The 17,225-nt window shown below is 38.7% G+C and overlaps 1 protein-coding gene across 1 annotated transcript in view; it reads left to right on the top strand.

Annotated features, from left to right (window-relative positions):
* Positions 1–229: 229 nt before the first annotated feature.
* Positions 230–17,225, top strand: part of LOC144637970 (titin-like) — a 175,624-nt gene continuing 158,628 nt past the window's right edge. Inside the window, exon 1 of the mRNA XM_078497059.1 lies at positions 230–522. Within this exon, the coding sequence (XP_078353185.1) occupies positions 465–522 (58 nt within the window). The 5' untranslated portion in view covers positions 230–464. The remainder of the gene's footprint in view (positions 523–17,225) is intronic.

Here is a 17,225-nt window from a genome sequence, read left to right as displayed (position 1 = left end):
ATTAAGTGTCAATCATTTTTGAAAGATCCCATTTAGTTTCTATTCTACAAAAGGCAAAACCTTTAAAAAAAAAACCTCATTGAGAAGCCTATAGAATAAAAGCTGTAATTGAGCTCAAATTTCTGGAAATAAATTCATCTTTCTTTTGTAAAGCGATGAAAATTTCGTTTTGAGTTTTTGTTTTGTTTTTTCAAAACAAGAAACGTTGTTTCGTCGATCTCTTTCGGCGTTTCGGTAGACTGCTAACCTTAAGTGCGTGACCTAAAAAGTAAATAATTACCCAGATTATGAATAAGAGACGTATTTGCGTAATGCACACCAAATAATATGATCATATTGCGATTGATCACATTCCAAGATTCGTGCCAAACCTTCTCGCACCTTTACACCGAATAATTCGAGGTTTATAACACAGTTGAAACAGCTAAATCGATGTGCAAAGGACGCCAGATACATTCTGAGTTATGAAGTTGGCGGTACAGCTATTCCTTTTGTATACTCTATGTACATCCTCGGCCGGAGGTAAGTTAGTGCTAGAACCCACTTGGCTGAATAACGCTTACAACTAAAAAGCGAAATTACCCGAGAAAAGAAACACTTCAATACTATAACTTTGGATATACTGATTGCTTGTTGACTTTCAATTTTTGGATAAACGAAGGATAGCACACATTTGACATCGGAAGACCGAAAACCACCCTGTTGAAATCAGTGACAGTCTCGGTGACGACACCTATAAACTATGTGATTCTCATCGATAGTCCGTAATTCAGTGAATAACATTGCAAAGCATCTAGTATTTTTTCTATGTTGTTTTAAGCTTTTAGATTTGAACTTTATTTTAAAAGCAGGAACGCAGGAACATCAAGCAACGTCGTTAGCTTCTTAATTCTTCTAAGATGACCAAACGAAATACCTAAAACAGAAAATTTGGTGCGCAAGGGTCAAACGCCTATTATCATGTCAGTAAGACCGGGCTTTGTTGCAATGCAACGAGAACAAAAAGCGAAAATAGAAACGACTTTCGTGTTCGTCATGGCTCTGTTATTCAGCACATGCGCGGTTTGAGACTTCCGCGTTGATGGTCACGCCATTTTCGTCAAGGTTTTCATCGGTTTTGTGTAATTTCCTCCTCCACATAAGTCTATTGGAAATTAAAATACGAATAATTAATATCGTCTGACATACAGTTACTAAAGCAAATGTGAGAGGAACACTATGAATATTAAATTGAACAACATATTTCCTATTTAAAACATCAAATTTGCAAGCATAGCTTGCCGCCTAGCCATACATAGGTCTGTAAACACTGGTAAACAGTATTGCAGTGTTTGAAGTTTCAACCTGATTTCAAAAAGTTCCTTTTTAAACTTGCAGTTATAATAACTACATTTTTCATTTTAATTACTTTATTTTTCATTTTTTTTCGAGTTATTATACCGTATCTGTTCTTAAATCGGGTTAACTTCAGTTGTAAAAGTCATCAAAGATCACCCAGCTGATTGCTTGTGGAAGAATAACGCTTCTTGTAAAAATTAATTGTCTAACAAAATTAATTGTATTAATTATTAATTAATTGTAATCATTGTCTATTAATTTCAGTTTAATTGCGATTCCAGTGGCAGATCCAGACCTTCAGCTAAGGGGGGCCCGCTTGACTATGAATATTGAATTCTGCGAAGAAAATTCCGGCAGTTCATAGGAAATGCGCTATTTCCGAAAAAATAAGGGGGGCCCCAGTCCCCGCGGCACTTCAAAGTGGATCCGCCACTGGATTCACGCCTGGATTCGTGCTCGGTAATCTTGAGATCGCGTGACAAGCAAATATGCCATAGAACTATTCTCCGGAAACTCCATCTGCTACCACAAACCACTGTGGATAGAAACACGACTTTTGTAACTCGTTTTATCACTTTCAAATGTTGGCAATAACGTTTTCCTTTAAGGCTTGTTCTAGTAGACTAACAGTTGCTCATTTTTGTCTCGTGAACGTCATGACGACACGAGAATATTCTATAGAGGGAGAAGGTGCATTCCATGCGTGTTTGCTTTCTGAGGTTGCGGAATTTTCCCGTCATATGTCAACAATTTTCCCGCCATGTCAACATTTGCTTTGTGAGGCCGCGGAATTTTCCCGCCATGTCAACATTTTTCCCGCCATGTCAACATTTGCTTTGTGATCTGAGGCCGCCGGAATTTCATATCAAAGAACAGATAATGTTTCTTTACAAAGGTCGCAACTAATGCGCTGGTTTATCAAACTGTAGGTTAGCAGTATTTTTTGTAAAGGGCTTATTATGTTACAATACAGGCACGCTTTACTGTTCTTAAAATTTATTTCTTTTTTTACGTTTATTGCTGTAGTAAGTTCACAGTCCTATATGGGTCTTCTGATCAGTGTATCAAGCGCAACAGATTCGTTGCACTCCCACGATGATATTAAGCGTTGACCTTATCTGTTAATAAACGACACGCAATGCACGCAGAAGAGATGACGTTTTTTTCTGAACTTGCAGCAAACAAGCAAATTCTTAGTGGCAGGCAATATAAATGGAACAGAAATAAGGCCCCTTTTAGCTGGCAACAGTGCCTATCCGCTAACGAACTGGCTAGTGAAACCCTACCCGGACAGAGGACGCCCGGACTCAGGAGCAGAGAAAGTTTAAAACCTAAAGTTCGGTGCGCTACGATCTGTAGTGGAACTAGCATTTGGCATGTTGAAAGTTCGTTGGAGAATTGCGTTGAAAAAGGTTGAACAAATCAAAGAGCTCTTCGAGCCACGACTGAATTTTTTGCCAAGTTTAAAAGTTTAGTTTTCATTCCTTGAAAATTTATGAGCAGCAAGGTGATTCAAACATTCCTTTGATGCACATGATAACAGATAAACGGTGGAATGTCGATTACATTGATATAAGATATTTTCGTCTCATGTGACTAAGTACGTTTAAGTAGCACAGTCGGGTAGGCAACTGACTGCGGATCGAAAGGTCGCGAGTTCGAGTCCCAGAGGAGAGAGTTATTTTTTTCCTTTTTTTTTCTTTTTTTAACCCATAGCACTAAAATGGTTTGTTTATTATATCGCTCCGTAGGTATGCATTGCAGAATAATTTACATGTAGGCTGTTAAGTAATAACGCTGTAAAAAATATATATAGATTTAGGCAAGCCTAAAAGTGAAGCTCCCCGGTTATTTGCCTTTTATACTTTTTTAGACCGATTTTTTTATTCATGTTATAATCTTTATATATTATATGCATCATTGTTCAACATGAACAACAGCACCAAATAAGAGCAAAAATAATTGATCAATCAAAAAAGGATTATCAATTAGCACTAACTTTTCTTAACCCTCAGATGTACAGTTGAATCTCGATAACTCGAACTCACAAAAACTTTAACCTCTCACTAACTCGAACCTTTTTCGAATTCCCCTTAAGGTCAATTTTTTTAAATAATTTTACCCTCGCTAACTCAAACCTCCGAAATTTCGAACCATTTTCGATTTCCCTTAAAGGTTCGAGTTATTGGGATCCAACTGTACAAGACAGTCACCATCATCTGTACCCCCACCATCGTACAAGGGGTTGGGGGGGGGGGGGCTTGGAGACCCTCCCCAGAGTTTTCATCCTATTAAGGTGCAGTGAAATACATGTACTTGTGCACTGAGTAGAAAGCCTGTAGCGTACTCCACAAGATGACATAATTTTTGTTGGCTGTGACGTCAATATAGCTGTCATCTTGATGCAAAATCAAGCTAGAATGCTTATGGAATGCAAAACAAATCAAATCGTACCATTTTGTTTGAAAACAAAATGAAAAAAAAATAAAGAAAAATGTTAAACATGACAATTTTTCGCCAGACCTCATTATAATTATGGCATTGCCATGGCAACATCAAATATCATGAACATATGATTTGACACATGAAAATTTCTGCAAGGTATGAATGAACAACTACTGAAAAATTCAGCATTGTAGAGTACCGTATTTATTCGATTAAACGCCTCCCTCGAATAAACGCCGCAGATAAGGGCACAAATATAAATGCCGCCCTTAAATACACGCTGCATCATGATGTGGCGTTTATTCCAATACAGTAAAAACCTGCGTGTAAGAACCTACTTTTTTCAGAGTTTGGCAAAACAGGTTCTTGTATTATGGGGTACTTATTGACAGTTTAGGCTAAGTAGGTTCTTAATCAGGTTCTTAATTTCTACAGAGTAGACATTGTTGTTGATTATCAGAAAATAGTATAAAATCTGGTCTGTTCTTCATTATAAATATTTATTAACGTACCCATGTTGCCAAAAGTCCAACAACATACTGTATATACCCCAGTACAACCTCGTTCCCAGGGCTTTTCCCTTGGTGATTTGGAACGGGCGGGAAAAGACCCTGGCATCGGCCGGTCACGTGAGCTTCAGACACCCGAAAATCTTGGGTGTCATAAATTTTAGATAGCATCAATTGAACCAAGGCAACGCATGAATTATCTGTTTTCGGTTTGCTCAGTCAGCTTGGAATGGCTCTAAACCACCGCAAATGTCCTCTGTTTTGCTTAAAGCCACTTTAAGAGGATTTTTTTTTATATATAATGGCATATACAACACGAAAAACAGTCAACATATTCAACTTGCGCGTGTGAGATTTCAAATCTGCATTGAAATCATGCGGTGCCACAACGTAACCTAGCGAACAAGGGAGCATCGAGCTCAATAGACAAAACGCTCGATCAAATTAATACAAGAAGCATAACCTTTACTACACAGAATGTCTCTCTATAAAATAAACATTTAGCTTTCTCGAAGTAAAGCTCTGAAAAAGCCGGACAAAGATAATGTCATCCGTGAATGATACAATACATCTTGCAACGGTATTACATGAAATTAAACAGCCGAACCCGGCATCACAATGCAAGTAATCAACATTATCACGGAATATTTCAGATCCTGTCCTTCCAGAGCGACCATTTTGAGAGCTTATAGAATATCTTGCAAATAGAAAAGAGCCAAAACAATCCGTGTAGCGAAACATGAGCTAGAGGTGTCAAACAGGAAACTGTGTATACGCCGGCAGACCTGTGACCTCTAGACTGTCCAGATTTGCTCCAGTGATTTGGTTTATATTGTTAGGAGCTCAGTTCAATAGGACGAAGAATCCTTTTCCATTGTTTTTTTTTAAGATCGCTTTCATCGTAACGTGCCGGATTTTCTCCAAACATTAGCTGCTTGGCGGAGGTTTTTCCGTGCATCTCGGACCCGTCAAGGGTTGCCGAGCACTTCGATGTCATCAATGGCAAAAACCCGAAGCAAAATGATGGCTTTCGTACTCACCATCACAGAGCCGGCAAAGTGAATTCCGAGCATGTATTTTTGGGAGTTGACTGCTCCATTTTTTTTTTACAGAAAACGCAGAGAAAACTAATTCTATTCACTTTTGTTTTAGCGAGATTTACCAGCCGTTGCATAAATTAGAATTCCGCGGAATATTTAAGATAATCACGTGACCGGCCGATGCCAGGGTCTTTTCCCACACGTTTCAAATCACCAAGGGAAAAGCCCTGGGAACGAGGTTGACCCCAGTAACATCACCTTTCTGGTTTTTGGTAAAAAATATATATAAATTAAATAGTTAAACCCTACATATAAGAACCTGTAGGAATTTGTTTGGCTAAACAGGTTCTTATATTTTGGGGTATTATAAAAGCAAATTTCTGCCAGAAGGTTCTTAAATCCCAAGGTTCTTACACGCAGGTTTTTACTGTAATAGAGCCAAAAAGCAAATGCAATAGTAATCAAGTTTGAACCAAGCCTCAAAAGAAATATTTTCCTTGATTAATGCCTTTTCAGACGAGCACTAAAAACATTTTTCTGTTTTTAAAATTCAAATGTTCAGTTACCATACTATTGTTAGCAAGAATTATTCTTAAGTAAGGATAATTTTTTTTGTTGTGCTATCAGAAATCCTTTAAGAAATATATATATACATGATTGTACCACAACTGGCTTTTTTTTCATTAACTTTAAAATTACATCTGTCCATATAAGACAAGTACATTAAGTATTAGTTGTACATGCAATGAAGGGGTGACCCTATTCGGCGGAATGGCGGAATGACGGAACGGCACGCGGAATGGCGGAATGGCGGAATATCCTAAAACACGGAATGACGGAATATCCTAAAACGCGGAATGACGGAATATCCTAAAACGCGGAATGACGGAATATCCTAAAACGCGGAATTGTAAAACATTAAAAAAGAAACAACAACAGCAACAAAAACAAACAAACAAAGGGAACATTTGAACTACTAACTTTCTCAGACGCGATTATAAAGGCTAAGAATGTCGCTAATAATGATTCAGGTTCTTTAACTTGTGGATATTCGTTACGGTGACAGAGAAACCAAGTTGTTTACGAGAGGGGCTAGCAGTTGAAAACCAGTTAACACTTAATATATTCCTTTAAATGACGGGTTCTTTTTTATATCTTCTTAATCGTTCGAGGCCGTCGATCTCGAGCCAGGATTTTGTGGTAGGATATCGAGTGATCAAGTGAGGATTTCGCTAATACAGAAGGCGTTCTCGCCCCGTTCAAGACGATGAAACGTACAAAGCCGAGGTACGTAAACGAAGCCGTTATAAAGAAAATGAAAGGGCCTGAAATTTATTGAGTTCGTACTGAGAAATTATAATAAAAGGAAACCAAAAACAAGGGGTTTCCGGTTGGTCACCCATCCAAGTACTAACCCCGACCAACAGGGCTTTTAAACTTCGGCGACCGGACGAGAGCTGACCAGTGCTTTCCTTGTGGTATCAGTCCCAGAGACGAGAAAAATCAGCTTAAAACAGTATAGGTCCAGTCATAGCACCGTTCAAAAGATCCATTACTTAACCAGGTATTTCTGTTCTCTATATTTGCATGACTCTTGTAACTTTTTTCTCGTCTCTGGGACTGATACCACAAGGAAAGCACTGGTCAGCTCTCGTCCGATCGCCGAAGTTAAGCCCTGTTGGTCGGGGTTAGTACTTGGATGGGTGACCAACTGGAAACCCCTTGTTTTTGGTTTCCTTTTATTATAATTTCTCAGTACGAACTCAATAAATTTCAGGCCCTTTCATTTTCTTTATAACGGCTTCGTTTACGTACCTCGGCTTTGTACGTTTCATCGTCTTGAACGGGGCGAGAACGCCTTCTGTATTAGCGAAATCCTCACTTGATCACTCGATATCCTACCACAAAATCCTGGCTCGAGATCGACGGCCTCGAACGATTAAGAAGATATAAAAAAGAACCCGTCATTTAAAGGAATATATTAAGTGTTAACTGGTTTTCAACTGCTAGCCCCTCTCGTAAACAACTTGGTTTCTCTGTCACCGTAACGAATATCCACAAGTTAAAGAACCTGAATCATTATTAGCGACATTCTTAGCCTTTATAATCGCGTCTGAGAAAGTTAGTAGTTCAAATGTTCCCTTTGTTTGTTTGTTTTTGTTGCTGTTGTTGTTTCTTTTTTAATGTTTTACAATTCCGCGTTTTAGGATATTCCGTCATTCCGCGTTTTAGGATATTCCGTCATTCCGCGTTTTAGGATATTCCGTCATTCCGTGTTTTAGGATATTCCGCCATTCCGCCATTCCGCGTGCCGTTCCGTCATTCCGCCATTCCGCCGAATAGGGTCACCCCAATGAAGAGATAATATAGGTAATAATCTGATTGCTCATTTATCTCTCCCTGTGCCTGTAGCTCTCCGAGGAAATCCTGGTACTTGTGTTAACCCTGAAAAAGGCAAAAAAGACAGATAAAATTTTGTTGATCATCATTGGCATTAATATTTATAATTCCAAAGTTATTCAAATCACTGATCTACAGATACAATGTATAGGGAAATATTTTTCCAATTTTTGACTGGGCCAGGGACTGTGTTGAGGGATATGTTCAGAACCAAAAAAAAAAAAATCTTTTCACAGTGAGTATATCAGCATAACTGCTTTCAACCTACTGAAAACATTATTAGTGCTTTTAATAAGACCCGGCACATGCCAGGGCTTTGGTGAGTGTTTTGGGGTGAGCCACTGGCTAAAATTCATGAGTTCCCTACAAAATGAGGTATCTTAAGAGTCTTGTTACTCTCTGACAGGTGCTGCTGAAAGCACTGTCTGATTAACTTCATAAAGGCTTGCATATTCTCCCCAAAACTTTTATCAGGGATGTAGCTAAGAGACACTTTGCGGGCACATCAACAAGCCCAGCTGTCTTTTCTAGCCTTAGCAGCTCTAAAAGTTTAGTAAGTCTTTGCTTTGATGTGAAATTTCAGCTGAATTCAAATTTTCTTTCTACATTTGCCTAGTACCACAACAAGATAAACAGGTCAATTTGCACTTCTTCCACAAAATCATTACAAGTATTCCAGTAATTTGTCAGGTCAGGTAGCAGATCTTGTTAGGTTTTTGCCCTCAAACCCCTCCCCTTCCCCCTCTTTTCTTGAGCAATGGTAACAGTTTATTTACATTTGCTTTTACATGTAAATTGTGTACTAAATTCCTCAATAGAGGCAGAATTTCAAGGAAACAATAATTTTTACTGTTAACTTATTCTTATAAAGGAAATGTAATTCTCTTCTTTTGTTCTAAGTAGCATAATGTATTTAGTTTACTTTAAGTAGCTTGTTGTTAACAAATAAAGTCATGTTTTATATCTAAAAAAGTCACAATACTACATTACATTTATTTAAAACTAGCTATGGTACATGTACATCCAAGCCATGCCACAGGCTATTGTGCAATATGCATATGTATGAGTGTTAAAAAAAATTGCAAAGATAAAAAATAGCCTTAATATACTATTACGCCCCCTCTTTTACCTCCCCTTTTAACTCGCATAAACATTACACCTGTTCGCACCAAATAAACACATATGGTGCATGTAATTTTTCTCCTGAAAACACTGCTTTTTATTCAGATAGAATAACTGAATGTAAATGCTCTCAAAATGTTTTTATATGTTGGTGTCAGAATGTGGGAAATGCATTCGAAAAGGCCAAATTTTGTAAATTTTTCTTGGGGCAGCACCCCCCCCCCCCCAAAAAAAAAAAAACAAGAAGGTAATGCCTTAGGTATGAAATGTACTCCTAAGCTATTAAGCTTTTGCTGCATACATTTTTATGGAGATTCTGTTATAATTCAGTACTTCCACCCTCACCCACTTTGCAATGTTGTGTAGCATGAAACAATGACATCAACCTTAAGGTTACTATTGTTAGCGGCTACTAATTTTAGCGATTTTAGCGTGTTGGGCGAAAATCGCTGAATTTAGTACTCGCTAAAATTTGTCTCGGTCAAAATTAATATGCATTAATTTTAAGTACCCCCTCCCCCGACCCCAAAGGGAATTAAATAAAACTGCCTTGAAAATTGTTTTAAAAGTGGATGCTGGCACATGATATTTTTAGTTAACTTTGTTCTTCTGGCAATGCAAATGTTCGTTCAATTTCAAGTGAGTCTGTTCTTTTACTGAAAATTTATTTCCATCTTAGCTTTATGTTCATTAAAACTGGTTTACACGATATCGCTAATTTTTTAAATTTTCGGAAAGTCGAAATACCTTATTATAGGAATGTAACGAAGCATTTTTACAACGCGAACAAAATGTACGCGTAATAAAATAAACGCGAATTGTCGAAAATTTAGGTTAACATGCATTTAATTAACGCGAATTCTCGTGTGGTGTATGCTTACATGCAGTTAATTAACGCAAATTTGATGCGTAGTAATTTTTTTTGCAACCTGCGCTATTTAAAAGACAAAACAACAACGTCCAACAACAAAACTTGAGGTTTAAATACTGAAACAGACCAAATAGTGACTTATATTAAACTAGTAATACGTGACTCGTAGGGCCTCGCGAAGCTCTGGGTTGGGGAGGGAGAGGGGGGTCTTATAAATAAGGAGTGATAACCGGTTTTAACCGGTGATTTGTTATTGTTGCCTAGTAACGGACATGGCCGCGACACCCTCGTTCCCAGGGTCTACTCCGCTTTGAAAATGGCGGCTCTTTCTGGTTCGTAAAGAGGTATAAAGCGTTGGGAAGGGCAGGCTATTTTCAAAATCATCGACAAATTATTGGATATTCGCATTTTGAACATTTATTTCAGGGCATTAAAAAAAAGAAGAACGAACGGCAGGAAAATTCGAACCCTTCGCCCGCGCGCCTCTGATGGCCATGAAAGGTTTATAGCCTGAATAGGCGTCGAGGGAGTATTATGTGGAAATCAGTGGTATTTTAATCCGAAAAGAAAAACGAAAAAAATGAAAGGCTCAGGATTCGAACCCACAAATAAAAAGTAAAAAAAAAAAGAAGAAAAAAAAAAAACTTTAGCCGGATTCGAACCCCTGCCCTCAGTCCCGAAGATCTGATTTGAAGTTCGACGCTCACACCATTAGGCCACCAGCGCGCGGCCGTGTGACGTCATTTCCGCCATACACCAAGCTCACAAATATGACCAATAAACTCCACACGAGATTTCATCCCGCCTGAGCCCTTTGAGGGACAAAATTATACTACCCCTTGTGCTTCTCTCTGCCTCTGTTATTCCTGCAGCTTTGACGAAGAAGTAGATGTCATTTAAACATAATTTTTCCGGAAATAAAGGTGTCTTAAAATAACAATGCTGGAAAATAGTGTGATTTTAATAACAATGACGTAAATTAAGGTACATGAAATTAACGCGAATTTTTGAAATTCGCGTTAATTACATGCATCGTTAATTTCCTATAATAAGGTAATCGCTAAATCTTGCTCAGAAAAAATCGCTAAAATTAGTAGTCGCTAACAATAGTAACCTTAAGGTATTTTTCAACGTACATTACTAAAAGGGCATAGCACTGTTTATCTTAAGGCAGTGATAATTGCCACATTATGGTTCACATGCAAACCAATCAGGTGTCCCAAGGATTTGTCTGGCATTATGAATATATAGAAAAAATTGACAATGTGGCTTGTAGGCAAAAAATTTAATACATCAATCAATTTCAATTATTGTTTGTTTATTCCCATGGAAACTTGACATTGTGGTCTAATGGACAGTTTAGTCTCCCCTGAACAACTACAACATGTTGCTTTTTGCACTGTATGCTGTGTGTTTGGATGTACATGTACATGTAAGAACAAATTAAAAATCTAAATTCAAGACAAAATTAAAATCTCTTATAGTCCCATGGGGTTGACTGGATTTTTCAAATACAGACACTACCCAGTGTTTGTTTGTCCATGTTGTCAGTTGCATGCATAAATGAACAGGTACATTAGAGATAAAATGAGATGCACAAGTCATTTTAGAATATGTATTAAAGACTAAATTTAAATCCCTCAGTTCCCAAGGGGGTGAATAAAGTTTCATTTTGAAATTACAAAGGTCATGCTGTTCTTTCTTGTTGTTATTCTCTTAGAAGAAAACAATGGCTCCAAAACAAACAGAAAACTCTACAATTGTTTTTACACTGAGTATGACCCATACTTTACACAAAAAGCACAAATTATCATCTAATGAATTTTGTTTGGATATCTACATACATTGGGCAACTCCTGCCACTTTCAGTATTTAACCATGGAAATCTAACCCTTGACATCAGCTTGAATTACTACATAAGCTTCAGTACAAATGCACAATCTCGCGAAAATAAGCATTGCATTTTCAACATGCGTTTTTACATGGTTTTATAATGTAGAGTTTGTCTTTTGTGTATTACTTGCTATCCTGTTTACATTCTAATGGCTCTTGAAAAAATGAAGACGAAAGTAGTTCTCAGACAGTATCAATGAAACTGGAATTAGAGTCCAAATACATGTACTTTGGGTGACATTTCATCGAGGAAAACAATTCTAAGTTAACTAATATTTACATTGTGAAACGCAAATCAATCAACCTCTTTCCGGAAACACCAAATTGGAGAAGAGACCTGTTTCTCGATTACTCTTACCAAACTACAAACAGTTCAGTAAGCTAAGGGAAAGTAACCAGGCAAAATCCTCGACATTTGAGAAGCGAATGCCTACAGTCTACTAGTCAGTTGAAAAATGCTAGCATACGGTGCTGATTAATCATTTACTTTGAAAATTCTAAACTCCGAAGTAAGAACGTTGACAAGTCAAATTTTCCAGAAATGAATAAGACTATTATTTTATAACTTAACTTTTAATACTCACATTCTCCAAAACGTCGCTCGTTTTGTTTATGAACTCTCTTTGTTTTTCTCTCTCGCGTTGCTCCTCGCTACTTCGTTGCCTCTTTTGCTGGGCTCTTTCATGCTCTCTTTGTCGTTGTTGTTCGCTACTATTCACGTCGCAGATCGCTTTCCTCCCCGAAGTTCAATTCGCTCTACTCTTGTTTGTCAACATCGACACAACAAGAGATTAGAAAAAATAAGTTTTCCTCGAGTTTGAAGCTTCAGACCGGCTGAATAAACGTATTGAATATTGAGACTCAAGTCGTTTTGAAAGCTTCTTTGCAAAACCCGCCAACAAACGCGGGCTCCCCAGAAGACAAACTCGTCCCCAGTCCTAATCAGGGCGTACGGACGGACGGAAGGTCACGTGACTACCAAAATTTTTCGGCTTGATGGCTTTCAGTTTATCTGCTTTGTCCGCATGTTACCAATGGAGCTACGCTACGCGCCTTCGGCGCGTGGGAGCTCCGCTAATATAATAGACTGATTCAGGTACAAATGTAATATTGTGCTGTTTCATCTGAAAAGCTTTTCCTTTTCTTGGGAACAAGCAGCCACGCACTCGATTTTAGCCAACGCTCTGGTTTCTAGATAGATCCATCGCTTATGAAGCTTATGTGAAACCCGATTTAGTTTTCGAATGCTCCTACATTCGACTACATGTACTACGCTAGCTCGAAAGATAGACACGAAAGTCATCGATCGATTAATGCAGATTACTGGCTCTCAATGTTCACTTTTTTGGCGGTCGATTACTTAATTCTTCACGTAATTGTCAGCCATATTTTGTTTCTTTGCTTCTGGTTTTTCTTGTAAACCCCTTTAAATTTAAAAGACCGCCTTTTATATACGGCCGCTTTTATACGGCCGCCTTGCTACACTATTTGAGGGGGGTGAATATGGGTATGCAAATCCGCCGATCCGTCACAATTTAATGACCGAATCCGTCGATCCGTTGTTATTTAATGACCAAATTCGATTGGAGGGTCCGAAAATCCGTTTTAAAATATGCTCTGAATCCGAAATCCGGGCCAAAATATAGTCAAAATCCGTCGATCCGTTTTCCTATTCACCCCCCTCCTATTTCTACAAGTATATCTGCTGGTCAGCGGAGTTGCAATGAGAAGTCTACAGATGATGGAACGACCAACCATGCGAGTGCCATTGGGCTAGCTACAATACTCCTGAATAAATTCAGTCGTAAAAACGAGCATCCTATAAAAAGACTATGATTGCTTCGTGAGTTTTGCACAACATTTGTATTGAAAGGGGTGACCTTTGTGGCACGAATAACAACGATTTAATAACAGAAGATAAACGATTAGATAAAGACAATTATTTTGATGCCAAATCTTTAAAAATGTCAACTGTGGCGTTTGTTCCATTTGCCTGCTCTGGGCGTCACGGAACATTTCAGCCGATCGTTCAAATCTTGTGTTGTGCTGTTCCATACTTTTTCCCACATTTCAATAAAAGAACTCTGCCAGTCAGGAGTCGTACTTTTTTGCCTTTCTTTTCTCAGGCGGTTCTGATTCATCGAGAGAAACATTTACACTTTCGATTTGCAAAGCCTCGTTTACACTCGGCTCTGAGGTAAAGGTAGAACTCAATGTATGACCGAAAGAGGGAAATTATATTTGATGCGTTTTCTTAGGATTGAAGAGTAGAAATGTCAATCTAAAGCGCGAAACAATTTACATTGTTTTGTATTTTTTTTGACCCGAAGATTGACCTGAGTCAATAGGCACTAGTCTACATGTAGCTTCATATATCCTGCTGTGAATTCCACGCTACAATATAACATAACTTCTATAGACGACAACAACAGCCTTTTCAGTGATGCTCAATGAAGCTCTAAAGAAGAGAGGAATACACGTACATGCGACGCTTTTTTTTTTCTTTAAATTAGCTGTACGCTTTTCAATTGTGGATATATTTGAGCTGCAGCCATCAGTTATCAAGAAAAATACAGACAAGTTTTACGTTCTTAAAATAACATTCTAACCTTTGCGACAAGATTGTACTGAAAATCAATGAAAATTAATTGTAACTCAAGCAGAAAGCGCGTAGAAGAAGAATGAAATACACCAGGTTATTAGAAACGCATAATACAATGTACTTACCGAAAGCGAGAAATTATATTGATGAGTTCTTTTAGATCTGAAATGCAGAAGTGTCTATCAACAAGATGTCAGTAGATGGACCTGCCTGTAGAGTTTTCCTTGTCGTTGTTGTGCATATAACGCTACTGTATACCGCAACTTAAATTGAGCGAGAAAAGCAGTTTTTAACTTTTCTTAATAGATGAATGAAGCTCTAAAATCTCTTTGGAGTGTCTTGTTTTGTGGTCGCTTGTAAAGTTTTAATTGAGGGTCCTGAAGGGGTAAAATGGGAGCTGGGATTTGCCTCTTTTTGGGCTGGGAAAATGGGATTCGTGCACTGGGACTGGGATTTTACCACTGGGAATGGGAAAAAACACTTTGGAAAATGGGAATGGGATTTCACTTCTTTGTGAAATAAAGTAAAAAACAGGTCTGCACGGACTCCCCATGTGCCTTGTGGTCGCCGGCGTCGCATTAGCGCGTTCAAATTATATTTTTCCTCTCACAAGCATGTATTTAAAGGATTTACCCTTTTAAAAAAAGAGCTTATCGGAGGGTTTTTAAAAATTTGTTTTCAGCAAAGGCAGGAGCCCATGTCATGGGCTCCTGGCAAAGGTTAATTCTGTATAAGGCTCCAATGCTCTCATTTAATTCAACAAAATTGTCAGGTCAGACATGTCAAGGTCGTAGTTTTCGTTACTGGCACGATCGTCGTCTTTGGTGGTGTATTGTGATAATCTTCCATAACCGGCGGAGCAGGGGGGCAGGGGAGCTGTAGCCCCCTCCCCCCACGTTTTGGTGCCGAAAATATCGCGAGCACAGCGTAAAATAGGCCATTTCCGAGTTACCCTTTGCCTCTGTTTTAAAACAAGTCTACGTGCGAAACCATTGAAATGAAAATGAGTTTTATTTGCATGAAAATGGATATGTAAGTGATGAATGGTTTCGCACGTAGACTTGTTTTAAAACAGAGGCCAAGGGTAACTCGGAAATGGCCTATTGGTTTGTCAAGCTATTCCGTCTCGTGAGTGAGGTCAAACATCTTCGAAACTTCCTCGGACGTCTTCGGAAAACTTCGTTTACCTTCATAAAAGTTCGAAAATGATCGGCAACGTTCGTATGGCCTTCGAACAACAATCGGAGAATCTTCGGAAATCTGCGGTGAAGAAAAAGCTCAAAAAACAAAAAGTTGATAGAACGGAAAAACGTTGCTCCAATATGAAAACCTATTTTTGGAACAGTCTCAGCCCCCCCCCCCCCCCTTTCCACGTTCCAAAACGCTCCGCGCCGCCGCCTCTGTCTTCGACACCGTTTTTGCGTTCGACGAAGGAGAGCGCAAGCCTAATTCTGTTTTGCGTCCTGTGTCTTTTGAGTTGGTAGGCCTGTGCACTGTTATGCGGAATGAATCGAGCCGTAATGCGCGCGCAGGTGTATGGACTCCAAATTGGCCGCCCCGATTGATTTTTGCAGGGGCAAGTCTCGGCCGGGAAACTGGTTCGACGATATTTTAGTCTCGTTTTTGCATTGAATCGTCCCTTTTGTCGTCTTTGGTCGCTGTTCTGCACGCGTGCTTCACGAATTCGCTAGAACATTTCGTTTGGTCGCTAGATTGTGTACTTAGTAAAACTGTTTACTTTCGTTCTCGTACAAGAATCGTCTCTTCTGTCGTCTTTGGTCGCTGAACTGCGACCAAAACTGACCGTTGCTTGTGGTCAAATAGCAAATGTTCTGAGTTGTATAGCTCAGCGGCCATTGTGCCACTTGATCATGGCTTGTGATCAAATAACAAACTTTCCGAGTTATGTAGCTCGGCGGCTGTTGAGCCACTTGATCATTACTTGTGATCAGAACACGGCGTTATCGAGTGATGAGGCTCGCATTTGCGTTAAACATTTGCACGGTGTAGACGACATCAGAGCAGATGAAGCGATCGAATACAACCGAACCATTGTTCAGTCAGATGAAGCGATCGAATACAACCGAACCATTGTTCAGTCGAGTAAATGCGGCACCGGAAGCATTCTTTTGTATAACGTGACCAAATCACGTCGTGCACAGAGTTCTGTCCAGACTTCGATAAATGATACCCACAATAATTATGATAGTAAGCTTATAAAGAGATATGAAAGAGATGTCCGTGTTGTAGCTGGAAAGAATGGCGATAGGAGTTGTTCTGTTGCTATGATCTCTACAAATGCTGAGAAATCTCAGGCTGTGAAAAAAGCAAAAAGCAACAGGAAACGAGACAGAGAACCATCTCGAATTTCTGTTCGTAGAGTTACTAAATTGCTTAGAAGAAAGAAATACAGAAGTAGACTTAAAAAACTACTGAAACATAATTCCCCAAGCTCCTCACTTATTAGAAATTTTTGTAGCAATTACAAGAAATGGTTTATTTTGTGTAACTCTGAACATTTTTACAGTAAATATGTTTTTTTCATAAACAAACAGAAAGAGAAAAAAAGATACAAGTATTGCACTGGTAAACAGAAAGAGTTATCAATTGACATGCTTCAAACAAAGTCTGACTTCAGTCACAATAGCGCTTTTGGTCATATTTTCCAAAGTTCAAATTTAAAAGGAGGTACGCTTCCTGCAAATGACAGTTGTAATTTGCCTTGGGTATCTCTTAATGAGAGACTTTCATTAATAAGTTTAATGCCTTATGGTGTTGGTGGGAGTGGAGACTGTTTTTTTAGGTCAGCTTCACACCAACTGTTTGGAACTGCAGAGTTGCATTTTCAAATTCGTGCTGCTGGTATTAGGCACTTGAATAATCATCCAGAATTTTATGTTGAGAGCACAGTTCTGACAATAGTTGGCAAGACTACATTCAGCAAATGTCAACACCGGGAACTTGGTGTGACAATGTAATTATCCAGGCAGTAAGTATTTTTAGTT

This window comes from Oculina patagonica, chromosome 14 (genome assembly GCF_052425735.1).
Source record: "Oculina patagonica isolate OP01 chromosome 14, crgOcupat, whole genome shotgun sequence".
NCBI lineage: Eukaryota > Metazoa > Cnidaria > Anthozoa > Scleractinia > Oculinidae > Oculina > Oculina patagonica.
Note: the sequence above shows the minus strand (reverse complement) of the source record. Positions and strands in the feature narration are given on the sequence as shown.